This window comes from Colias croceus, chromosome 30 (genome assembly GCF_905220415.1).
Source record: "Colias croceus chromosome 30, ilColCroc2.1".
In the NCBI taxonomy this organism is placed as follows: domain Eukaryota; kingdom Metazoa; phylum Arthropoda; class Insecta; order Lepidoptera; family Pieridae; genus Colias; species Colias croceus.
Window position 1 is genome coordinate 4274207 of NC_059566.1, and position 27775 is coordinate 4301981.

General features: G+C 33.5%; 1 protein-coding gene and 1 long non-coding RNA gene across 3 annotated transcripts; one reads left to right on the forward strand and one right to left on the reverse strand.

Moving 5' to 3' along the window:
• Window positions 1–27775, reverse strand: LOC123704600 (solute carrier family 2, facilitated glucose transporter member 1-like). 2 transcript variants are annotated; one of them, XM_045652996.1, is made up of 12 exons: window positions 27578–27775; window positions 9343–9438; window positions 8755–8915; window positions 8246–8356; window positions 7767–7854; window positions 6404–6617; window positions 5260–5318; window positions 4661–4862; window positions 3672–3808; window positions 2827–2929; window positions 1788–1888; window positions 1–810 (listed from the first exon to the last, which is right to left on the reverse strand). In XM_045652996.1, exons 1-12 carry the CDS (start codon window positions 27581–27583, stop codon window positions 673–675), a joined length of 1416 nt encoding a protein of 471 aa, XP_045508952.1. In that variant the 5' UTR covers window positions 27584–27775; the 3' UTR covers window positions 1–672. The 2 variants fall into 2 exon arrangements, with proteins under 2 accessions (XP_045508952.1, XP_045508953.1); XM_045652997.1 differs by having other exon boundaries at window positions 9343–9443.
• LOC123704601 lies at window positions 13363–14944 on the forward strand. The gene is made up of 3 exons (XR_006753147.1): window positions 13363–13478; window positions 14063–14182; window positions 14756–14944. It is a non-coding gene; the product is annotated as an uncharacterized LOC123704601 (long non-coding RNA).

The window sequence follows — 27775 nt, forward strand, 5'->3', positions numbered from 1 at the left end:
AACGCACTAAGAACAACGAAAGACTGCTCTACGCCTGTTTACACTAATTTGGTATAGTGGGTTTAGAATGAGCATTCGCTCGTTTGATGTAAATGCACCATTACATTAAATGCTTTAATTTACTCGAGAATAAAAAGTACATTTAGGGAAAAGTCTAAACTTCTGGGATGTGGAAATAACTTCTCAAAACGCTGCAAAATTGCTTGACTTTGAACAGATTGTCGTCGCCTTTTCTAAATTAATTTTAATGTTTTAATGTAACACAAATCAATTTGAACTTAATAAATATGTACATTAGGTCGGTTTTACAGTATCCTGATATGTTCCATTTGGCTTATCTATCAGTTAGAATGACAAAATATGTATTAAAAAATAGGCTTTAGGGGCCTTTTTTACATATAAACTTGATATGAGTATATTTCACTACACCTTATAAATTGTTATCAAAATTGGCAGTATGATTCAGTAATATTTATTTTTGTTCATTTCTTAGTAAATAGAAATCATAAAAACTTTTCTTTACCGTTAACTTACTTTCACTGAACATTTAATACAGTGTATAAAGCTGTACAGAGTATACAAAAATATTTTATCTGTATAACGAAAACCGTTAAAAAAATAACAGTTATAACGTACCGCTATAAAAAATAACTAAAAATAACGGTTATAAAATCACAGTTGTTGCCTGAACATAGCCGTGATTTCTTCGACAGTTTTATTCTTTGTTTCTGGTATTTTGAAGGTAATAAATAATATGAATATGAACTGTAGAGCTGCGAATATGAGGAACACGTTGGTGCCAAGTATTAACTGCAAAAGAAGATAAATATGTTAACATCGATTTATTAGTTGATTTCGAGGAATTTCGTTTTCATTTTCATTTCGTAAAAAAAAAATTGTGTTGAATCATTAGATTTATATTTTTTGGTTTTTATGGCATTCAAATGCTTTATAAATATAAATTTATAAAGAATAGAAAAAATTCGATCACGAGGCGGGACTTGAACCCGCATCCTTCGCGCCATTCCGGGGCGGATGCCTAACCAACTCAGCCACTCGTGACCCGCCTGAGCAATCGAATTTATTATATCCTTTCAGTTTTATGTGTCTTAAGGGACACACCGCGCGCCATCTATTGAGATGATTTAACAACCATTTCAACCAATATGAAGCACTTTTCAGTGAATACAATATTGTAACGATGGAACACGACCTTTCTTGAATTTATATTTTTTGGTTTTTATGGCATTCAAATGCTTTATAAATATATAAATATATTCATATTGGTTGAAATGGTTGTTAAATCATCTCAATAGATGGCGCGCGGTGTGTCCCTTAAGACACATAAAACTGAAAGGATATAATAAATTCGATTGCTCAGGCGGGTCACGAGTGGCTGAGTTGGTTAGGCATCCGCCCCGGAATGGCGCGAAGGATGCGGGTTCAAGTCCCGCCTCGTGATCGAATTTTTTCTATTCTTTATAAATTTATATCATTAGATTTGTTTAAACTCCATTTAAAAAATCGAATTTCGTAACTTTTGTACACATATCAATAATAATTCTTTATTATGAAATAATCATCAAAATTGGTTCACGCAGTTGTAAGGTAACGAATATACTTACAAAAAAGTACAGTTGAATTGAGAAACTGATTTTCACAATTCGCTACGTTTTCAAAGAAAAACCCGCCGTTTCCGTGGGATTATACTATGCGGGTTTTTCTTTGAAAACGCGGGCGAAACCGCGGGCAGAAATCTAGTAAGCAAATAAAAAACAAATACTTACGGATAGCGGTAAGAAACTCTGTGCCACAATGAAGTTAGCTGTCCAGTTGACAGTCACAGCTACAGACGAAGCCGCGGGCCTAGCCGCTTGATTGAATAATTCTGAAATTTAATAATAAATAAACATAAATGAGGGCCGATTTTTCAATCTTTGGTTAAAATTTATCCGTCCAATAAAGTACCTATTACACGATAATATTAAAATGTCACCAGTAAACTGTCATAAAGGGACAATTAGAATACATTTTTGAAATGGTAGTTTAATACGTTAATCGATGAATAAGTTTTAACCAAGGATTGAAAAAACAGGCCTAAATTAAACAAATATAGAAAAAAATAATTATTTTTAGCTCTAAGCTCTGATAAAAGCGCGATGCTAACCGTTTCGCGGTGCAATAGACAGAAAAAAACAGTTTTAAAAAATCGCCTCGAATAAAAATAAGTAATAACATCTATTACATATACTATTATACGGTTCAACTAAGAATAGGATCGATTCTGCGCCATTTTGTGACGTCAGCTAAAATAAAATAAACCATTAAGATTTAAATGCAAAAAGGACTTCTCCGTAAATCACACATAGAGATCATTGATGTTCCACAGAGTAATTAGGTAAGTAATACTTATGTGCTGTTTCACATAATAATCTATACTAATACTAGCGGTCCGCCCCGGCTTCGCCCGTGGTACATGTTTACGTTTTCTCTACATAAGAACCATCCTCGTACTTCAAGGAATATAATAAAAAAAGAATTATCGAAATCGGTTCAGCCGTTCTCGAGTTATGGAATTACAACGAAAAGTGGCATTGATTTTTATATATTAGATTATAAAGCTGAAGATTTTGTTTGTTTGAACGCGCTAATCTCAGGAACTACGGGTCCGATTTGAAAAATTCTTTCGGTCTTAAATAGCCCATGTATCGAGGAAGGCTATAGGTATAGGCTATATATCATCACGCTAAGACCAAAAGGAGCGAAGCAATTCGGGTAAAACCGCGAGGCACAACTAGTATTAAATATTTAAGAATATAAACTTACCAGTTACAAGGAACCAGGGTATAGATCCAGGACCAACAGCGAACATCACGACGAAGAGAATTACTAATGCAATACATAGATAAGACACCCACGCGTAGTCCGTCTGAAAAATAAATTAAAATAAAACTTATAGTGCCAATGTAACTTAAACTCAAAGTTCAAAATAGAGAAGGATGATACTAAAATTCTCATTTATATATTCCGCCCGCGCTTTCAAAGAAAAACCCGCATAGTCCCCGTTCCCGTGGGATTTCCGGGATAAAACCTATCCTATGTGTTAATCCATGTTACCCTCTATATGTGTGCTAAATTTCATTGTAATCGGTTCAGTAGTATTTGCGTGAAACCTTGTAAATCTAAACTGCAATGCAATATATTTTTGTGGGCAGCAAAAAATTTATTTTGTTTGTGAAACTTCTGCGCGTTGAGAATGATAGTTTGATTTTACGCGAGTAGGTAATGTACATTTAGAAATTAAAGATTTTAAGCGCGTGCGAAACATGGGATAATAAATCTATACTAATATTATAAAGCTGAAGAGTTTGTTTGTTTGTTTGTTTTTCGCGCTAATCTCAGGAACTACTGATTCGATTTGAAAAATTCTTTCTGTGTTGGATAGCTCATTTATCAAGGAAGGTTATATGCGCATATCATCATATAGCATATCATCACGCGAAGACCAACAGAAGCGGAGCCACGCGGGTAAAACCGTGGAGCGCAGCTAGTAATGAATAAATCGCGTTTAATATCCGTTAAAATCTTTAATTTCTAGAAATTAATTAAACATTATTTATTAAATTAAAACTGTTAAAAGTTTATATACCTAGTAGAAATAATATACTCACATATATATAAGCCACACACAGCCCAATAGTGCAGGCCATCATGCCGCTAAAACCAACTAAAAGTAACGTCTTTCTGCCAGCCACCTCCACTAGTAATAGGCTTATTACAGTCATTACCACGTTCATTGCGCCCATACCTGTAAACATTATAAATAAATAAATATTTCAGGGCATTTTTCACACACGCCTCGATCTAATTCCATACTAAGCTTTCGCTTGTGAGGAAACCAAATGGCTGATAAACTACTACCTACTACTACTACTGTGTATAAAATTTCAGACGCATTTTTTTTCGGATAGATGAATTCTTAAAACTCAGTGTACACCCATAACAAGCAACCCGCCCAGTTTTGCCATCCGCACGTGAGCTATCGCTTAAGATTATGTTTTCATAGACAAAATGCTCACATTAGAGAAGCGGTATATGCCGGCTGCGCGAAGCTAGAGAAGAAAACATGGATTTTAAGGAAAAATTTAGCAAAAAAAAAAATTGACGGTATTTTGTTGTTTAAGTATTTTTTACGTGATCAGTGTATGCAAAACTACAAGGCCCTTCGCGTTTAGTATGCCAATACTGGGACACCCTGTATAGATAATTAACACCCAGACACAGAGCAAACATCGTTGTTCAGGTTCACCAAATATTTGCCCTGGGTGGGAATCGAACCCACGATCTGGCTTGGAATAAAGGGTAACAAATTTATCCAAACCATGACTTATTAACTCGAGAGGGTTACAATACGTAAGTATTATCTTCAAAATCTAATAAAACTAGCGGTCCACCCCGGCTTCGCCCGTGGTACATATTTCACAATAAAAGGTAGCCTATGTTCTTTCTCGGGGTCTAAAGATTGTCTGTGCCAAATTTCATCAAAATCGGTCCAGTAGTTTATGCGTGAAAACCATACATACATACATAATTACAAACCTTTTCTCTATAATATTAGTATAGACATGGTATAGATAAGAAACAATCTAATAATACTTACCTAACGTAGCATACTGACTCTGTGCAGTATCCAAATTGGCGCCTTTAAAAATGTCAGTAGAGTAAAAAATAACAGCGTTTATTCCAGATAATTGTTGTGCCACCATGACCACCATTGCTATAAGCAGAGGTTGACGCAACTGACGATTGCCGAAGAGTTCACGTAATGTGACCTTTTTGCTAATTTTATTTTTTTCTGCTTCCTGAAAAAAAAAATTAAGGCATCGAAATCAAATCAAAATAGTCTTGTAAAGCTAGCGCAACTTTGTCTCCGCAACTATTTTGTCTCTCCCACCCATGGGCTAGTAAGAAAGTGCGCGCACGTAGCGACGCTACTCCCCATACAGTTGATGCGAGAGACAAAATAGTTGCGGAGACAAAGTCTAGGGGAGGCCATATTATGACTCTAGAGGTCATAATATGGCCTCCCCCAAACGGAGCTTAGTTTGTGAAGTCACCTCTAATATTATGCTCTTTCTAATAAAATATATGATATTATTATTATTACCTATCCTTACATTATAGATATTATATTATATCATTTTTTACATTATATCGTTTTATAACAGGACTCAAAAGAAGATGAAAAAAAGGATTTACCTGATGCATTTCTTCCATCTCACCATGCACAGCTACATCACCTCGAAGCCAATTCAGAGCTGCAAAAATAATATACAAAAATTGAAAGAGAAAAATTATCATATTTATTGAATTTTAATGCAGTTTGTTTTTATTCACGTAAATTATTCTTAATCTTTATTTAATTATTAATTAGATATTTTAAAACGTAAAAAACTTTGTTTTCACGCAGACAATCCTCTCTAATTTTGTAATCTAAGCCTCTCTATAATAGACTGTAATAATCTATACATACATAATAAATCTGTAGAAGGGTCAATTCTGTACATTGAAAATATTGAAAAAATAAATAGCAGAGGGTGTTACTGGATCGATACCAAACCCAAATATGTGATTTGAAAATTTTAGTCTGTCTGTCTGTCTGTCTGTATATTCAGGCATCAAGTGAAATCCAACGGTTCGATTTCGATGAAACTTGGTATAATTATACCTTATTATCCAGGGCATAAAATGGGATACTTTTTATTCTGTAAAAATACGTAGATAAAAACAAATCTTAATTTTTCAGTTTTATAGACCGACATCCGCGCGGACGGAGTCGCGGGCGGAAGCTAGTTTATATACTATTTTTTGTATCAACTTAAATCTAATTTTAATCAACCTGTCAGTACACAGTAATTAGTACGTATGATTAGTAATTAGCTATGCATTTTTATTTATTACTAGCGGTCCGCCCCGGCTTCGCTCGTGGTACATTTTTACGTTTTCTCTCCATAAGAACCATCCTCGTACTTCAAGAAATGTAATAAAATAAGAATTAACGAAATCGGTTCAGTTGTTCTCGAGTTATGCGCTTAGCAACACATTTTGCGATTCATTTTTATATTATAGAGATGATTTATAAACTCAAACTCAAACATTTATTTATTCAATTAGACTTCGTCTAGAATCACTTTTGATATGTCAATACATATTTTTAACATTTACCACCGATTCGGAAAGCAGTATCTATGGAGACGAACCGGAAAGAAACTCCATAGTTGCTCTTTTAAATCATGTCAGTTTTACAATTTAATTTTACAAAATACATATTACATATATATGCCAACTATAAGTATAACTTAATACAGTATGTAATTAAAATAATGTTTTAATACCAACATACCTCTCTGAGCTTTCAACTCAGCGCCTCTATTCAGCAACAAAAACTTCGGCGACTCCGGGCACAGCGGCAGTGTACAGCACTGAATGACAGCGGGAATCACAGTCACTGATAACAGCCAGGGCCAGCCAGTTGGAGTTCCCAGTACTGACTCGAGACCCAGTATTTGTGAGAGGAGGATAGTTATTGTAATCACTAGCTGGTATACTGTTCCGATCTGTGGAACATTCCAAAAATGATGATGTGTGGAACATTGTATAAATCAATCTGTAAAGAACTATATTATAAACTAGCTTTGAAACATCATCTACACAAATAGGTGGCGAGTTTTTGGTGATTAATAAAATTTTTGGTGATTAATAACATCCTTAATATAGTAATGTTGGAGACAAACTAAACGCTATTCAACAACAAATACTTTAATGACTGTGTACAGCACTGAATGACAGCGGGTATCACAGTCACTGATAACAGCCAGGGCCAGTCATTTGGAGTTCCCAGTACTGACTCGAGACCCAGTATTTGTGAGAAGAGGATAGTTATTGTGATCACTAGTTGGTATACTTTTCCGATCTGTAGAATAATGCATGAATTATGTGTGGAACATTGTATACTTAATAAACTAGCTTTGGAACATTGCATAAACGTGGTCTGTGGAACATTCCATAAATTATAATGATCTGTTGAACATGGCATAAACATCATTTATGGAATGTTCCACGGTGATGAGATTTTTGGTCATGAACAAAACACTATCGTCATTGTCATTTTTATATTATCGATGGAAAGCGTTCTTTTTAACCTATATTAGTTTATAAGAAGAACCGGGCTCAAAAACGGGCCCAAAATATGGACCGTATTAGTGAACCCATCTCATACTCGCGTTCAAGTAATAAATCAGTTGACACACTCCTGTTTTCAGCACCTTAAGATCGTTGCTGTTTAATAAACATATCAACAGCGTCTTAAAAACGAAACGTGAAGTGACAACTCAAGTTTTGTATAGTAAAGCGTAACAGCTAAAATTATTACGTAAGAGCCAATCTATACTAATATTATAAAGCTGAAGAGTTTGTGTGTTTGTTTGTTTGTTTGAACGCGCTAATCTCAGGAACTACTGGTCCGATTTGAAAAATTATTTCGGTGCTAGAAAGCCCATTTATCCAGGAAGGCTATATATAGGCTATATTATATCATCACGCTAAGACCAACGGGAGCGGTCAGCGGAGCAATGCGGGTGAAACCGCGGGGAACAGCTAGTGATATTATATCAATTGGTAAGTGCATACTCAATTCTGAGATCGGTTTATTAATACGGGCCATGAAGAAACTCTAGTCTCTATTTATCAAAATAAATTAATCTTACCGAGCCTCTAAGAGATACTGGTGATATTTCAGCCAAATACATAGGTGTTAGACCAGCGTTCAATCCGTTGTTTATTCCAATAACCAATCTGGAAAATAAGTAATTATTGAAACTCAATAAAATGCTAATTATTAATCAACAATACTATAAAAATTAAAAGAAAGAAAACATTGAATCCTCTACTAGATTACCCGCGGCTTCGCCCGCGTTTTCAAAGAAAAACCCGTATAGTTCCCGTTCCTGTGGAAATTCCGGGATAAAACCTATCCTATGTGTTATTCCAAGTTACCCTCTATATATGTGCTAAATTTAATTGTAATCGGCTCAGTAGTATTTGCGTGAAAGAGTAAAAAACATACATACATACATACATATTCATCCAGCTTCACAAACATTCGCATTTATAATATTAGTAGGATATCATATTATATTAATAAGATAGTATAGGATAATACTATGAATATGTGTAAATAAATTACCTGCCAACAATCAACATTTCTGAAGACTGTGCTAGTTTAGACAATCCTTCTAGAGCAGTAGCTATGAACACCAATATATTGTTCCATAGAAGACCGCCTTTTCTGCCGAATCTGAAAATTGTAACATAATATAATTATAGACTTTATACCTACCTAATATTTTTATGTGAAACTTCTTTAGGCACGTTGACAGTAAAATTTCAAGGTCGCGTCATGGCATTATCGTCACGTCATGGAGTAAGCCGATGATATGTATATCTTTGAATCTTGCCAAACAAGTTTCACTTCTGACTGACTCGGAACACAGGTTCTTTTTGTTAATTATTTTAAGCTATTGCATAGCTTCTATCGCGGGCCTTGAGCGCGGGGACCGAATCGAGAAATTCCGTAACGAAAAAACCTCACGCTCCCCACTCCGACGGGCGGAGGTGTGGCTTGAAGGCATAGCATGCAATAGCTTTACCGAGGCAGTCCCCGAGTGACACACGTCGTTTTTTTTATATTCTTACCTATCAGCCACGAAGCCAGTTATTACCCCCCCTATCATCCCCCCCACGCAGTAAATAGCTACAGTAATAGACCATACTGTTGTCACTTTAGGGTCGTCTTTTGATGGTAGAGTTATATTTGTTCCTGTCAGCACTTCTTTTTGCAGCCAGTCGGACATTACCTGTAAAATGAATTGTTAGTACTTTTATTAACCCTAATCTATAAGTACATAATATAATAAAATCGTATCAAAGTAAAAACTGCACATTGAATTTTTTTTAAGTATACTGGGGTCATAATCTACCTACGTAGACACTGAGGCCAAAAATATAGTTTTAAGAATTTTTATCTATTTGTCTGTATGTATGTCCGGGTTAAACTCAGAAAATACTGCATGGATTTACTTAAAATTTGGTTCAGAGCTTGCTCGACAGCTGAGAAAGGACATATGATAAGTTTAATCCAGGAAATCCTAAGGGAATGAAAACTATACGGGATTATCTTTAACTACGCGCGCGAAGCCGCTGGCGGAAAGCTAGTTTATCTATGCTCTTGAGATTTATACGTTCAAACAAACAAACTCTTCAGCTTTATAAATATAAACTTACTCCTTGCGGTGCGTTCATGACACCCGTATTGTATCCATGTTGAAATGCTGACCACGACGCACACAATATTGCAAAGGCGAGACGACTATTCATTCCCTGTAAATAAAATAATATTATAAACATATGTTATAGTCAAATCCAATTCTGAATGACCAATTCTCATGAAATTATGTGTGTGTTGAAGATCTGAGAATCGGCCAACATCTATTTTTCATACCACTAAGTGATAAGAGTAAGGCAGAACATCGTTTGCCGGGATAGCTTGTACCTATATGTATAAACAACTCTATGGTTATTATAATGATGATCATTAATAATAAGAATTTTTGGCACTAATTATTGGGAAATTAATTGTAACACCATTTTCCTTATGATAAAATCGAAAACACGTAGAACGTCAAATAATTAATTAGTGTTTTGAAATAAATTTCCTGTGTCGATAGTCTCGACATCGATCTCGACCGAAATCCGTCGGTAACTAACGATTTTCAGTAATTCAGTAACTATTACATATATTGAAAGTCGTTGTAACTGACGGATTTCGGGTAACTAACGATTTTCAGTAATAGTTACTGAAAATCGTTAGTTCCGACCTATTTCGGTCGGATAACATATTATATGTTATTAATTAAGATAAAAATGCTACTACAGTACTCCAAAATTAATAATGCGCATGCAAATCTTCGCTAATTGTCGTATTTCCAAAATGTATTTCATTTGCCTCTTCCGCCGGACCGTGACAGAGTTTGGACGTGTATTCCGTAAAAATCATTTAATTTTATTTGTTATTTTCAAAATTTAAATATCAATAATAACTTGAAGTGTACTAGGCGAGCAGAAGTGCAAAGGAGTCAGTGATTCATTGCTTAGAAAAGGATAGCAACGACTGTAACAAACGTATACTTCATAGTTTGCGCGCACGCATGACGTCGTAACCAGTGTTGCCTACGCACTGTTTTAAATCTCCCAACAGTAATCTTTGGTAGTTTTTGGTATAAATCGGTGAAATTTTTTTTTTTTTAAATAATATAAAAAAAATATTTTTTATTTATTTAAACATCAATCACAATCTATACCTAAAAATGTCATGTTCAAGAACGCCACCTAGAAATATTTCATTGAAGTCTGCGCCACAGCACCACGGTTCTGACCCATCGCTCAATACTACAGAAAAGAAGGAAAGCGGAGATTTTAATATAACCAAACGATTTAAGCGAAAATGTGACGAGATTTCGGACGATACTCGGAGTACAATGGTGGATTTGAGAAACATGTTGGATGATTTGAAGACACAGCAAGAATTAAAGTATGAATCCATTAAAACATTTATGGATAACATTTCAAAACAAAACCAGGAGATAAAAGCTTCTATCCAGCTTATGTCAGACAAATACGACGAGGTGTTGGAGGATGTAAAAAAAATTCAACTAGAGAATAAACAGTACAAAATTCGTATAAATAATCTTGAAGCGAAACTAGAACAGTGGGAGATTAACTCCAGGTCTTCATGCGTGGAATTGAAAAATATTCCCGTAGCTGAAACTGAGAACAAAAATACCTTGATTGAGATTACCAAAAAGATCTGCTCCTCTGTAAAAGTGGATGTTCAGGAATCTGAAATCCGAGATGTTTTCCGCATGAAACTTAAAAATAGGCCAAACGGGCCGATCGTGGTGGATTTCAACTCAACTCTCAAAAAGGATGGCTTCATCAAATCGGTGAGGAAATACAATAAAGAAAGAGACCCTGATCAGCGACTAAGTACCGCTACGTTAAATCTGAAAGGACCTGTTAAACCAATTTTTGTTGCCGATTTTCTAACACCTAAAGCGAGAAAGCTATTCTTCTTAGCTAAAGAATTCATGAAGGCTGAAAATTATGAGAGCTGTTGGACCTCCTATGGCAGAGTATATTTGCGTCAAAAAGCCAGTGAACCCCGTATACGCATTGATAATGAATCCGATATAGATACTCTGAAACGTCGCATATGACTAGGTAATATAAAAACTTCAAATTGTATTTATGTACGTTTTAATACTTTTTATTGTGCTCTTAATTTTCTACTAGTGATAGTATTCTTTTTCTCCAAAATCATATTTTGTAAGTATTTTCATATTGTTAACTCTGCACCCTACACACTTTACAATTATTTAACACACCAGTATATCCTACATTTTACACTACATGCTACACCACTTTTCGATCATAATCGCAACAAAACTTTAAAGCCGTTCTATTATAGCATAGACTCTCAGTTACACGAAAAAGGCATAATCTACCGGACTAAGTGGTATTTTAAACTAAATTCAATGACATAGTACAATTAGAAAACGAAATAGATTATTTTAAAGTAGCTGATTCATTTTCGTGCGATGTGGAAGCGTGTCAATCATTTATACCTAATTCCGAATGTTTAAAATTGTTTGTTCAAAACATTAGAAGCATTCAATGTAATTTATGTGGCCTTATACCTCTCATTGTGAGGTCTAATGTATCCTGGGATTGTATCATATTAACGGAATGCTGGCTTCTTTCTTCACAAAATATACCTCAATTGGAGGGTTACAAAGTTTTTGCAACCGAAAATAACTTGACCCAAAATGAAGGCGTTGTGGTTTACTGTAAAAATAATCTAATTATATCAGTAGAAGAAAAAATCCTCCAGGATGCGAACTGTTTAGTCATTAAAATTAATTCTGATACCGTTGTTTTGGCTATTTATCGCCCACCGGGTTATAAAAACGTTAATAACTTTATTCATTCATTGGATACATTGCTTCAAGAATATTCTTCAACTACAAATGTATTTATAGTTGGTGACATCAATATTGATATTGCGAAAGAAAGCAGTGATACTAACAAAGATCATTATTTGGATATGTTAGCGTTTCATGGTATTCTCCCAACACATACATTACCTACTCATAATAAAACATGTCTAGATCATGCGTTAGCTAAATCAAAGAAGCTTACTCGATGTCTTGTTATTCACACGACTTTAACCGATCATGACAGTGTCGGGTTATATATTGCATTAAAGTATCAACTTAGGACATCGAAAACAGTTAAACGATTTGATTATGCTGCATTTGATTGTGACATTAAGAGCAAGGATTTTGAATTTATAGCCAGCATAGATGATGCTAATGTTGCTACTGATGTTTTTATCAATATACTTCGTGATTTAATTATGCGACACACTAAAATTATAACTGTTTCTAGTCGAAAAAAAATATTAAAGCCTTGGATTACCCCCGGTATTCTAAAATGTTTGAGAAATCGTGACAAACTTCATAAGAAATTAAAAAAAGATCCCGACAGCGTAGTACTGAAAACTACCTACAAAAGATATCGAAATTTTTGCTCAACATTATTAAAAAAACTTAAAAGAGACTATGATACATTACAAATTCAAAATTCTAAAAACAACAACAAAAAGTTATGGAAAACTATAAAAGAACTTACCTTTTCATCAAAACAAAAGGATCCATCTCACGAACTGTTAAATTATCAGAATCCCTTGAAATCTGTTAAGGTGAAATGAGACCCAAAACAGACGTTTTGAGCTCACGAAGAATTAATTTTTTTCTTCAAAAACTACCAATTTGATTTTTTTATTTATGGATTTATTTAATTGAAGAGTTTGTCTAGTGACGTGCGGGAACCGAAACACGATTGAAAAAATTTGCCTCGATAGAAAAACGTTGTGAAGTTTCCTAAAAATTAAACGGTCAATCAATTTCATTTGGACAATGGTAAAGTAATATCAATGAAACTTTATCCACATCCATTTCCATTCAATTCTTGAGAGACGTGCGGGATTAGATTTTACATTTAATACATCAGTAATTTAAAAAAAATATATTTATAAATTATGAGCACAAAATTGCGCGTAGGCCGGTCGCTTCCGCCGTTCCGCCTCCTGTTAGTCGACGCTAACGCGTCTTAGAGAGCAGTCCTGTACAACTTTTTCGCGCGGTGCCGTTGTCTACTCGCATACGTGATTTAGTGTTTGTGATACTAAAGTTTTTCATAAACATGGTGAATTTTGGTGGCCAAAACATTGATGGTGAGAACATTAGGAAGAAAATGTTGCGAAAGCAGATAAAAAAACTACAGTTATTGAACCCAAATAGGTAAGTTTGATGTTTATCATGCTTATTTATATTTATTATGTCTTTCGGCCGCTACAAGTCTAAAGATTTCAACTTCCAATATATTGATTACTAGGTATATTTACAAGTCTAATTTGAGAAACGCATAAATCAAAATTTGAAAGTTATTTTTACTTGTAATAATTAGTAATAAATATTATTTTAATTTTTTGGAGTATTATATGTTTACTAAGTCTGAATTGAGCAACGCACAAATCAAGATTTTATAATTTTATGCACTCCGTCTTTATTTTTATTTATAACTAGAGGTCCGCCCCGGCTTCGCCCGTGGTACATATTTCGCAATAAAAGGTAGCCTATGTCCTTTCTCGGGTATCAAAATATCTCCATACCAAATTTCATGCAAATTGGTTCAGTAGTTTAGGCGTGATTGAGTAACAGACAGACAGACAGACAGAGTTACTTTCGCATTTATAATATTAGTATGGAAGTATGGATTTTATTATTGGTATAGAATAGATAAGTAATGTTTTAGTTTTTTTTTTGAGATTTCATCTTCCAATAAATATACTACTGATTTGTGTATGTATGTTTATTTCTAACAGCGAAGCGCGACCACGAAAAATCCGATGAGCAGCCTGCAAGCCAGGACGCAATAAAAGACAAACCATGATTACCAGAAACTGATGTGGATCTTCAGACAGTTTCATATAGTACTTTTTTGTGTAAGTTTATCTTATGTTATTTATTTATAAGTCATAAGATTGAAGATAGTAAAATATTTCAGACTAGTGTAAGTTATCACTGACTGGTTACCACTTACCAAAATTTGTTTTTATGCATATTATGCATAAGCATAATTACTTGTAAATTTTATATAAAAAAATATTTGTAAAATTTGTATGACGATGCCGACAGTCGAGTTTTTTTACGAGCTCGGACAATAGAGCGATAAATGAACGGACACAGCTGCGAAATTTTACTAATTTTTATAAAAGCACTTGTTATACTAATTGCGGTCAACCGTAAAATTTTGCAAACAAAAGAACGATTTTCTCAGAAAGTTTGCTGTGTATGACGCCGACAATCGAGTTTATTACGGGCTAGGATAATAAAGCGACAAAGGAACGTACACAGCTGCGCAATTTTTTCTAGTTTTGTGATGAAAGTATCTTTATAATAATCGTGGTATTATAATTGGTTTATCAATGAATTTTTCTATAAATCTTTTTTTGTTATACAGAATTTTCGTTTCATTCATTCTCTCCTATTATAACTTATTGTGGTTGTTTCAGCAGCACAATGTACAAGGACAGCTCAAAATGACGAGCAAGAAACATATTTATTTTCGGAACAAGGTGAAGAAGAAAAAATGAAAGTCGTATCAAGAAGATAAACATTGGAACAATAAAATAGTACCAAAACCAGCATTCGAAAATATCTGTTATGTTATGTTATATTATATATCAAATGTCAAAATTCTATCTTATTATATTCTATACTAATATTATAAATCTAAAGAGTTTGTTTGTTTGTTTGAACGCGCTAATCTCGGGAACTACTGGTCCGATTTGAAAAATTCTTTCGGTGTTAGATAGCCCATTTATCGAGGAAGGCTATAGGCTATATATCATCACGCTAAGACCAACAGGAACGGAGCAATGCGGGTGAAACCGCGGGGAACAGCTAGTATATCATATATCTGATATTAAATATATCAAAATGTCGGATATATTTATTAAAAAAAAATCAAAATTGTAAATAATATTTTTTTGTTATTGATTTTTTCAATAAATATGATATATATTATGTAAAAAAAAACCAAACGTAAATAGCATAAGTCTATTATGTATTTTTATTATCATATTGTACGTAAAGTCCCCATGACGAAAAACTATAAAATATTTTGTTTACAAAGATGTTCAAATAACTTATATAGGTAGCGACAATTCTAACAATAACAAATCATTTCATCGTAAAATAAATTAGTCGCAAGCTCACTTTTTGTAACCAGACTTGTACCAATTAAAAATCGACCTTCGTGCAAAGGAACAAAGGTCGTTTTTCTAGTCCGATGGGTCCGGCAACGAAAAGACGTTGCCGGATCGCTTTACTCGGCTTTAACCGCGCGAATATAAGAATTTAAGTAAAGTTCATTGAACCTCCGTTAGTTCCGTATGTTTCCGTCATCTATTCAGTTGTGTGGCATGGCGAGGGGATTTTCGTGAAGCGTCCCGCGCGCTCTTATGCTCCACCCAGGGGGCGTAGCCCAAAAGGTGCACAAACACGATTGTATTTCGTCTTAATGAGGTGAATTGCTTTTTTGCAGACATAGGCAAAAATCTAGCCAACAAAATTCAAATTAGCCCCTTATACACTACATTTAACACCCGTAATATTAATTCACAGTCATTTGTTTTATTACCCACAGATTTTAAGGAAGTAGAAGGACTTATTAATAATCTCAGGACTGATAGTGCCGTAGGCTTGGATATGATTCCAAGCCATGTGCTCAAAACTTATAAAGATATACTAACGCCTACCATAACACATATCTGCAACACTTCTCTGGCTACGGGAGTTTTCCCTACAGCATTTAAAAAATCCCGAATACAGCCCATTTATAAAAGTGGTGACAGAAACTGTGTCAACAACTATAGACCAATCTCTATTTTGCCCTCACTTTCAAAAATTCTGGAAAGGTTGATTAACACAAGATTAGTTAAGTATTTAGAAAGTAATAATTTTTTATCAGCTTCACAATTTGGCTTCAGATCAAATAAATCTACATCGGATGCGGTACATAAAGTCACAAATTTTATTGTAAACAAATTAGATAACAAAAAGAAAGTAATTGCAATATTTTTAGATTTAGCAAAAGCCTTTGACACAGTTTCTGTCCCAATACTCTTAAATAAGTTGGAGGATCTTGGAATAAGAGGGGTTCAGCTTAATCTATTTAAAGATTTTCTAACTAATCGTACACAATTGGTACGTATAGATAATTATTCGAGTGAAGAGGCTGCGATTTGTCACGGTGTGCCACAGGGAAGTATATTAGGCCCAACCCTGTTCTTAGCCTATATAAACGATTTGTGCGAGTTAGCTCTGACTCAAGGTGAAATAGTAACCTTTGCTGATGACACAGTCCTACTTTTCTGTGGTAACACTTGGCAGGAGGCAGTATCTCACGCTCAGAATGGTTATAACACTGTTTGTAAATGGCTATATAGCCATATACTCACACTAAACACAGATAAGACCAAGTTGATGGCCTTTCATCTGCGAAACAGAAATCTAGGTGCGCAGTCTTTTCTTATAAAATCACATTCTTGTCTCGATTTTAATAGTTCCACCTGTTCTTGTCCAACAGTTCAATTTGCTAAATCTATAAAGTATCTCGGTGTTGTGTTGGATGACAAGTTAAACTTTCAAGAACACATTGAATTGTTGTCTGGTAGGGTACGCAAGCTTATTTATATATTTAAGTGTCTGAGGGGTGTTGCGGATAAAAATGTTATAAAATCGGTGTATTTTGCGCTCTGCCAATCCCTCCTATCATATTGTATAACTTCTTGGGGAGGAGCACCAAAAACATTAATATTAAAATTAGAAAGAGCCCAGAGAGCTATTCTTAAGGTTGGATCTCACCTACCGTTTTATCATCCAACTACCGCCCTCTACGAAAAATGTGATGTTTTAACAGTTCGTCAACTCTTTGTTCTTCACACAATTCTTAAACAGCACAATTTACTTGTATATGATTCTCACAAATTAAAAAATATGCGTCGACTAGACAGAATATGTAATCAATTTACTCCTAACACTTCATTCACGCGTCGTTTCTTTTGTTTTCAAGGCAGTCACTTATATAATAAGTTAAACGGTAAATTATGTATTTATCCAATGACGGCAAGTGCTTGTAAATTAATTACCTCAAAATGGCTCAGAAGTCTGGATTATGATTGTACTGAGAACTTAATACGTTGCGCAAATTTATAGCTTTATGTAATTTTGTATCAAATTTTATATACAAACTAACAAACGGATTCTACACATAAACGCACACACAAACACATGCACACACACAAACACACACACACACACACGCACACACAGCCATACACACACACAACCACATGCCTACTCTTATATTCTACACATAGGGTTATATATTGTTAAATTCGTTTTTAATTTAATTTATTTTTTTTTTTCTTTTGTTTATTTTTTTTTTCTCATACGTAATTAAATTCTCTAAATTAAGCGGTTCGATTTGGGGAGTGCCTGGCGATCTGCACCACAGGCTACGGCCTATCGCAGACACCAGTCCTCTTGGATTATGTTTACGTGCAAATTTTGTTAACTTAGTTATAAGTTTTTTTTGAGGAAAATAAATGATTTATTATTATTATTATTTATTATTTGACTAAACAAATTTTACTAAATTATGCATGAAAAAATGCATTTAACTACTCTACTATATACATATCGTCTTCGGACGCTCCGGGAATATGACAGTTACCGAACTGTGACGAAGATTTCTATGCGCATTATCACTTTTGGAGTACTTTACAAGGCTATTATTCTATAAATATTTCAACGTAAGTATTAGATATGGAAAGTTTTGTGAAGAATAAAAATTATAAACAAATTTTATCCAATTTCCATCCATCTTCCATCAAATTAGTGAGAGATATTGAGCGACATCATTTTCATTGCAGAAGACGGGACTATGAATTAGTTTATCAATAAATACCGACAAACGTCCAGACTACGGCCCCTGTTAATTAATAAATGGCAAAACTATGCCACATTATGGTATACCTAGTTTTTTTTTATATGCTTAATGAATTGATGAGAGAATTCGATTTATTAAATTAAATCCGAACAAAACTATCTCTTATTAAATTGTAACTTTAAAATTTATGTTTCACTCCTTCTCACTACTCCTCCTACTAATATTATAAATGCGAAAGTTTCTGAGGATGTGTGTGTGTTTAGGTTTAGAGACATTTATTTTCAAAAGAATTTTACAATTCACTTATTCTAATTTTTTTACTACACGTTTATTACTCTTTCACGCAAATACTACTGAACCGATTACAATGAAATTTAGCACACATATAGAGGGTAACTTGGATTAACACATAGGGTAGGTTTTATACCGGAAATCACACGGGAACGGGAACTATGCGGGTTTTTCTTTGAAAACGCGGGCGAAGCCGCGGGCGGAAAGCTAGTTACTCCTATATCTGTCGTCGTTACTTTTTACCAAGAAGACAGTGTACTGTGTACCTAGGTAGCAGTTTTGTTAAGATAAACTTTTAAATGAATAATTCTTATCGCTCTATCCTAACATTATTTCATTGATATTTTTTAGTTATAATTAATATGATAAGACTTTATTTATAGCAAAGATAACAAGTTTCAAATGTTATGTTTGTCCTCGCATTCCTTTGAAGCTACTGGACAGAAAAGATGCAATTTTTATTTAATGAAGTAAGAAATATTTAGGTTTAAGATTTTCTTAGAATTAACTTAACCCCTTACCGCATACAGAGCCATATATGGACGACGAAGTTTATGAATTTTTTATAGGCTAACTATAAACAATATCTAAAAAAACTACCTTACATCTTAAACAGCATTTCATCGAGAATTGGAATGTAATTAATTTATACAGTGTAAATATTATCCATCAGATATATTATAGATTTAGTCTAGGGCGTGCGACGGTTTGGGTGCGCGGAAAAAACCGTGATTTTCAAATTAAGATTTCAATATCAAAAAGGTGAGTAAAGCCATGAAAAAAAATATTTCTTCATTCTTTAGTCTTTCTAAAATAAGGTAAAACATTTGGTTAGGTTGTTTTTTTTGCTTTAATCATGTTTTTTTGTACTTTTCCAAATCTGTCATATTTGGCTTCGTATGCATTCCGTCCAAAATATATTATGTCATATGTGGCTGGGTATGCATTCAAGCACAGCATTCAAGGATACTTTCACTGATTGTTCCAGTATCGATCCTAGACACTTTTATCTCACTATGCTAAGCATGTAAATATTATATCATCATCAATAAATACAGACTCATGCTATATGCCACTGTATGATTTTTAATTAGCCGTTTCAGAGCAAATGCGAAAGTCAGGGAAAGCTCTTATTACCAAAAGACGTGGTCGTCTCTCAAAAACTTAGAAACATCGGCATCTCTGGAGTCTCCTCAGTATTTCTGACTCGCCAATTACCGCAAAAAAGCTACGAAAAACTCCTGCAGGACATCTAGATTTTCACTTTGATTCTGTACGGTCTGATGGGATTAGTCATTACCGAATTTGGAAGAAGAACGCCCGTCAGCTATGCCTATATTGTTCCAATTTCGTTCCTTCACGTTATGTGAAAAATATAACGTGTTTTTATGTTATAATGACAAACGTAATTGTTTTAAGCAATTTCACGAAGTATAAGTTGGCTGTGATTCTGGGTGTTATTTAGGTATCCATATAAAGTACTAACATTTCGCCCGCGGCCTCGCCCGCGTTTTCAAAGAAAACCCCGCATAGTTCCCGTTCCCGTGGGATTTTCGGGATAAAACCTATCCTATGTGTTAGTCCAAGTTACCCTCTATATTATGTGTGCTAAATTTCATAGAAGTCGGTTCAGTAGTATTTGCGTGAAACAGTAACAAACAAACACATACACATACATCCACCCTCACAAACTTTCGAATTTATAATATAAGTAGGATAGGATTTATGTAAAGTATATGTAGCATATCAGTTGACTAAGCATTCAGGATACAAGCTTAAGTTTAGTTTGGGGCTTAGCAACCGTGTGTGTGAAATTAATCCGGAATATGTTTTTATTTTATTAATTAGTTACTTTTTTCTAATTGCATACGAAGCCATATATGACAGAAAAAATACAACAAACACTGCATACGAGTCCATATATGGCGCCGTTATATATTTTCTATAATATAAGTAAATAATTTTTTTTTTCAATTTGATCTCATAATGTAAGGTCTAATAAACACTTTTTTGCAAAAAAATAATTTTTATTTCATCTCCTTAATAATTCATGCAATAAGGGGTTAATAGTCTCATTTCAAAACATCGAGCCTAGCCTCTTTATTAAACGGTGCCCGTTTTTATTAACCAACTTCATTGTTGACCATTTTATTGTTTATACAGACACACATATACAGGGTGTCCCACTATTGGTATACTAAGCGCGAAGGAACTTGTAGTTTTGCATACACTGATCACGTAAAAAATACTTAAACAACAAAATTACGTCAAAAATTTTTGCTAAATTTTTCCTGAAAATCCATGTTCTTCTCTCTAGCTTCGCGCAGCCGCGCCGCGCCGCGCTGGCATATACTGCTTCGCTAATGTGAGCATTTTGTCTATGAAAACATAATCTTAAACGATAGGTTAAGTGCTGCTAGCAAAGCTGTTATTGTTATTGGTTGCTTGTTATTGGTGTACACATAGAGTTTTAAGAATTCATCTATTTGAAAAAAAAAACTGTGTCTGGAATTTTATAATTATTTTTACGTACCCAGCGTATGCAAAACTATAACCTCCTTTGAGCTTAGAACCAACAGTGGGACACCCTGTACAATATGATGCCTATGTGTGTCAAATGAACTCAGGCCTTTTGTATGGTAGACGAGGAAGACTGTATACTAAACTAACCACAGCTATAACTTCGTTGTTACGAAATTTTTGAAACAAATATTTTCTGCATGTATTTAAATATATATCCCATCCTATCCTATCCTACTAGGTACTAATACAATAAATGCGAAAGTTTGTGATGATAGTTGTATGTGTGTAGGTTTGTTACTCTTTCACGCTTAACCGATTATAATGAAATTAAACTCACATATAGAAGGTAACTTGGACTAACACATAGGATAGGTTTTATCCCGTATTAAATGGAAATCCTACGGGAACGGGAACTATGCGGATTTTTCTTTGTAAACGCGGGCGAAGCCGCGGGCGGAAAGCTAATAATCTATACTTATATTATAAAGCTAAAGAGTTTTTTTATTTGTTTGAACGCGCTAATCTCAGATCTGACTGATCCGATTTGAAAAATTATTTCGATATTAGATAGCCCATTTATCGAGGAAGATTATACCATTACGCTAAATAAAATTACGCTAAGACAAACCACGGAACACAGCTAGTAATAGATATATTATGAACCCACGCCCTTCACGAAATGAGGTCACTAACCAATACACCACTAGGTCTATTTATTCGTAACGGGATCCACTGTTATGTTATGTTTCCTGTGATATCGATTCTTGGTAGAGAATTTTTAAACAAAGATATTATTATATTCTGTTTGTTGCATACGTTATTATTGTAGCTGTTATTTTAATGAAGTACCTAATTCATATTATTATATCCTACTCAGATGTAAAAGTTCACAAGATTTTTTTTTAGTTTAAGTTTGACTTATGTATTAACTTTTTAATATTATTTATCACTATTTATCTGTCCCTAGTATGTATGGTTAAATCCTTAAAACTACGCAACGGATTTTGATGCGGTTTTTTTTAATAGATAGAGTGATTCAAGAGGAAGGTTTTAGTATAAAATAATATATTAGGTTTTAGACAAAGCGGACGAAGCCGCGGGTGGAAAGTTAGTAGGTACCTAAACTAGTCGATATTTAGTAATTTATAATAATTAAAAGAAAAGTAACGTATGAAAATAAATATCCAACATCGTAAATGGAGGTCATTCAGGGTTAGAGATGAAATTTAAAATCTTTCACGTAAATCAGCAGACATAATTTATATCTTAGGTATAGATAAAATGTGCAGTGAAAAACCATAGAAAATAAATAATTAAAATGCACAATTCATAAATTTTATTTTTATTTTTAACCGACTTCAAAAAAAAGGAGGAGTAGTTTTATGTATGTACAGTTAGTTGTACACCGATTACGCCGAGGTTTCTGAAACCTTTTTTTTGTTTGATGCGTAATGGTTTCGAATGGTCCCATAAAAATTTTATTCGGATAGGCCCAGTAGTTTTTAACTTTTTATTTTATGAGCATTTTTTAACCGACTTCAAAAAAAGGAGGAGGTTATCAATTTGGCCGGTATATATTTTTTTTTTATGTATGTACACCGATTACTCCGAGGTTTCTGAACCGATTTACGTGATTCTTTTTTTGTTCGATGCGGGATGGTGTCGAATTGGTCCCATAAAAATTTTATTCGGATAGGCCCAGTAGTTTTTATTTTATGAGCATTTTTGTCTGTAGGTATTTGTAAATTTTGCAACTGCAAGTTTGAAATCGGTTGTTTTTAACGCAGTTATCACTTGTGTCTGATCTCAATGACTTAATTGAAAATCTAGCAAGTACTTAACTAACTTTGATTCACTTCCCGGTTACCGATTGAGCTGAAATTTTGTATACTTACTTATGTAAATTGGATAGCGATGAAAAATTATCACGACATAGAGCTGATTTGATGATGGAATCGGAAGGTGACCATAGGAACTCAATAATTTATTGCCTTAACTTTTTCGAGTTTGGGCTCGTATGATTCGTGTTCAAGAAAAATACACTAAAAAGTATTAAATAAAAATAACTACGTTTAAAAAGAACGACTTCGACGGAAAAGTAGAAAATAAAAAAGATTTGATATTACTAATTACTAGGTAAATATTCTTTATATATGTGCTATTTATTAAATAGGTTTGAAGTCGGGGACAAGCACTAAGCACTTAGTATTAAGCCCGTGTAAGCCGGTAAGTTTTACAAGCTTGGCACCGACATCAAACCTATTAATTAGGGCTGATTTTTCAATCCTTGGTTAAAACTTATTCATCGAATAACGTATTAAACTACCATTTCAAAAATGTATTCTATAATCACAGATTCTAATTATTGTCCGTTTAAGACAGTTTACAGGTGACGGCCCATAATAAATCTAATATATAAAAATCAATGCCACTTTTCGTTGTAATTCCATAACTCGAGAACGGCTGAACCGATTTCGATAATTCTTTTTTTATTATATTCCTTGAAGTACGAGGATGGTTCTTATGTACAGAAAACGTAAACATGTACCACGGGCGAAGCCGGGGCGGACCGCTAGTTAAAATTAAAATTGAAGCCTACAAAGTAGGAGTAGAGACGGACAGATAGCTACTTTGTTTTATAATATTTAGCGATTTTAAGCCAATGTAGGAACTAGGAATTCAAAATTCTATTAAATTATTGTAATTTTTAACGAACTAGTTCCATATTTAAAGATTTTATCATAAAACCGCCAATTTGCATAACCGCGTAATATATGACATAACCCGTTGACCTTGAACAGTTTGACATTATCTTTTGAGTTTTGACAGTTGAGTCAACTTTTTCTTTTTTAAATTCAAGGCCATGGACATATCACATAATAATACAGTTTGGAGAAAACATGTCAGTTTTAAATGCTCTTAGTATATTGTTATTTATACATATTTCCTTTTTGACACAAGGCCAAGTTACTACAGTTTACAGAAAATAAGAAATTTTTTTTTAACTTTTTTTAAATAACTAGTCTGCAATCTGATTAATGCGTAGTTACGTAGTTCTTGTTTTTTATTAAAAAATGACAAAGTACCTAAATAAGTACTTATTTAATCTAGGAATTTTTTAATTAATAAGACAAATGTAACAGCTTTTGTTTGACTAAATTTAATGTACGGCTTTCACAAGAACGAACAAACGAAATAAAAAACACGAGTCGTTCGGAAAGGTTACGAACGTACCTACATACATTTCAGTATTTTTTATTTTATTTGTGTATTTAGATTTTACTACAGTATACATAAATGTACCCTAAACCCATAAAAACAATTTTATGAATAAAATAAGTATATAAATTATGATAGTACCAACTATAAAACTTAATAATGAGTTCAAAAACCTTATGGGACCTTGACTCTTACAAGTTACATCACTATTACCCTATTACTCATACCTTGAACAAAAAGATAAACTAGTTGATGCCCGCTGCTTCGGTTATTTTTTATTTTTAGTAGGATTCGAATAAAATATATAGAGGACAGGAAAGTTAGTTCGTTTTTTATTAACATTGTATTTTAAGGATAGAAAAACATTTAATAGGTCTATTTCGAGTTTCTTATTGATTCTTTGTAGACGCGACAGTGTCACGTAGTTTTTCGTTTTTTTTTTTTGTTTTTAGGGAAAGACAATTTATTGTTTTTAAGAGCGTTTGTAAAGTATTTTTTTCTTCTATATCAGCATGAACATTTTTTCGTGTTATGACAATATAGGAAAACTACCAAAAATGCTCACACACAAAACATTGATTGTAATAGTGAGTGAGATGTGACGTGAGATTTCCAGGATAAAATCTCTGATCTGTTAATTCAACTTCCAAGCTATATGTGTGCTAAATTTCATAGAAATCGGTTCAGTAGTAGTTGCGTGAAAGATTAAAAAACATACGTACACATAGATCCAACCTCACAAACTTTCGCATTTATAATATTAGTACTTACTTAGGATAAGATAGGAAAATATCATTTAAAACTAAAAGGAACAACAAGCTATAGTATCAATGACCTAATATTTGGTTTAAGATTAACTTATAATTTATTAGATAAATCTCCTTGTAGCCATATGAGTAGCGCAAATATCATGTGCGTACGTTTTACGTCACTTTTAAATTTGGAACGTAAATATTGTTGGAACAAAATTGCGCGCCAAGATGTTATTTTATTTTATTTTACGAAATTGACAGATGTCAATTTTTTTATTATTAAATTAGAAAAAAAAATCGAATTCAACTTGAATTCAACGCATTAGTTATATTTTTTATTTAAAGACCGGTAATCACTAAGTACATACATAGTATAAAACAAAGTCGCTTTCACTGTCCCTATGTCCCGTCGTATGCTTAAATCTTTAAAACTACGCAACGGATTTCGATCCGTTTTTTTAATAGATAGAGTGATTCGGGAGGAAGGTTTTAGTATATCATTTATTGGGTTTAGACAAAGCGGGTAAGCTAGTTTATAAAATAATGCAATATAACTCCGCAGTTTTTACATATTGTGTGTGTTAGTAGATTACATTTCGAATGAGTGCAACTGAAATAAAACATTTTCACACCCAAAATCACTTGCGTAAATAAAAAACAATGAGAACATCCTGCAATCGTTTCACTTCCGTATTCACACAAATGATTATTTAAATGCATTATTATAATGATCTGTTTTAGCTTTTAATTATATGGAACTAGCTTTCCGCTCGCGGCTTCGCCCGCGTTTTCAAAGGAAAACCCGCATAGTTCCCGTTCCCGTGGGATTTCCGGGCTGAAACCTATCCTATGTGTTAATCCAAGTTACCCTCTATATGTGTGCTAAATTTCATTGTAATCGGTTCAGTAGTATTTGCGTGAAAGAGTAACAAACACACACACACATCCTCACAAATTAGGAGGAAGGATAGGATAGGAGGATATAGAGAGATATAGAGATTTATTTTCATGCCGTTGTTGAATTTTGTTGAACTGTCAAATATTGCCTATTAAAATGACTACTACCTACAGGATGTAGAATGTATGTGTAACTGACTTAAAATAAGGAATATGAATTTTCAATTTCAAGTGATTACATATGAAACTAAAATCTGTTTAGCCGTTCTTGAGTTATATGTGTTGTACCAATCCTGATTTTTTTTTATTTTACAATACTACTTGTCATTTTTTTAAATATGAAATTGTTATTAAATAAATTTATTGACAAAAAACATATTTATATACATCCATACTAATATTAATGCGAAAGTAACTCTGTCTGTCTGTCTGTCTGTTACTCAATCACGCCTAAACTACTGAACCAATTTGCATGAAATTTGGTATAGAGATATTTTGATACCCGACAAAGGACATAGGATAGGTTTTATCCCGGAAATCCTGCGGGAACGGGTTTTATTTGAAAACGCGGGCGAAGCCGCGGGCGGAAAGCTAGTATAAATATATAACATAAATATAAAGGTAGGTATCTTTTACCTATAGCTGTTGTGTTTATGATAAGTATCATTTCACTTGTTTGCATAATTATTCATTCTTTGTATTCATAAATGACATGCGAAATGTGTTTGTAATTCAAAACACTGTGAAATAAACTTGTTTATTATTACTGTGCCCCGCGGTTTTACCCGCGTTGCTCCGCTCCTGTTGGTCTTAGCGTGATGATATATAGCCTATAGCCTTCCTCGATAAATGGGCTATCAAACACCGAAAGAATTTTTCAAATCGAATCAGTAGTTGCTGAGATTAGCGCCAAAAACAAACAAACAAACAAACTCTTCAGCTTTATAATATTATAAGTACTTATAGATATTAAGTATAGCAATTACTGCCTCTGCCTTTGCTTTGACATGATTGACCTGTAATAAGAAAATTTATAGGCTCTACATCTCTACCGAGTCACAAATACTCACACTCTATATTTTTATAGAGCTAATTAATATAGAATATAGATAATATAGATAGGCTCTATACCTACATCTCTACCGAGTCACAAATACTCACACTCTATATTTTTATAGAGCTAATTAATATAGATAATATAGAGCTCTATAAAAATATAGAGCTAATTTGACTCGGTAGAGATGTAGAGCCTATAAAATTTTCTTATGGTCAATGAATTTTGTAAATAAAATAGGTAGGTAGTTTTTATTTAAATCGTAACAAATATGAAGTCAAATCTTTCCTTAGTTCTTAGCGTGATGATATTATTATAGGCTTTCCTCGATAATTAATGAACTAACACCGAAATCATTTTTCAAGAAGAAGTAGTTCCTGAGATTAGCGGGTTCAAACAAACAAACTCTTCAGTTTTATAATATAAGTATAGATTAATAATTGTAAGGATTTAGATCTATATCGAACGAATAAAAATGACATTATTATAGTATAAAAGGTCAGCGAAGTATTAATAATTCATATAATGTTATGTAGAGCTACTATTGTATTAAAGGAACAATACGCTCTATCATGAATAAATATTAATAAAACTGATCACATTAACGTAAACATTTAATAAGAATAGCTAGTAAAAAAAAAATTACCGCCATTCTGTAACCGGAGCTTGCAAGTTCAACTTTCACTATTCACTTCAATAAACACAAAACCACTAAAACCTTTGTGCAGCACAAATTAAAAAAAAATTACGTCAAGATGACATTTAATCCTTTTTGGCGGCAAACGTGCGATATTGCATGTAAGCAGCGCGGCAGCCGAAATTCAAATTTGGAATGATGCGGACG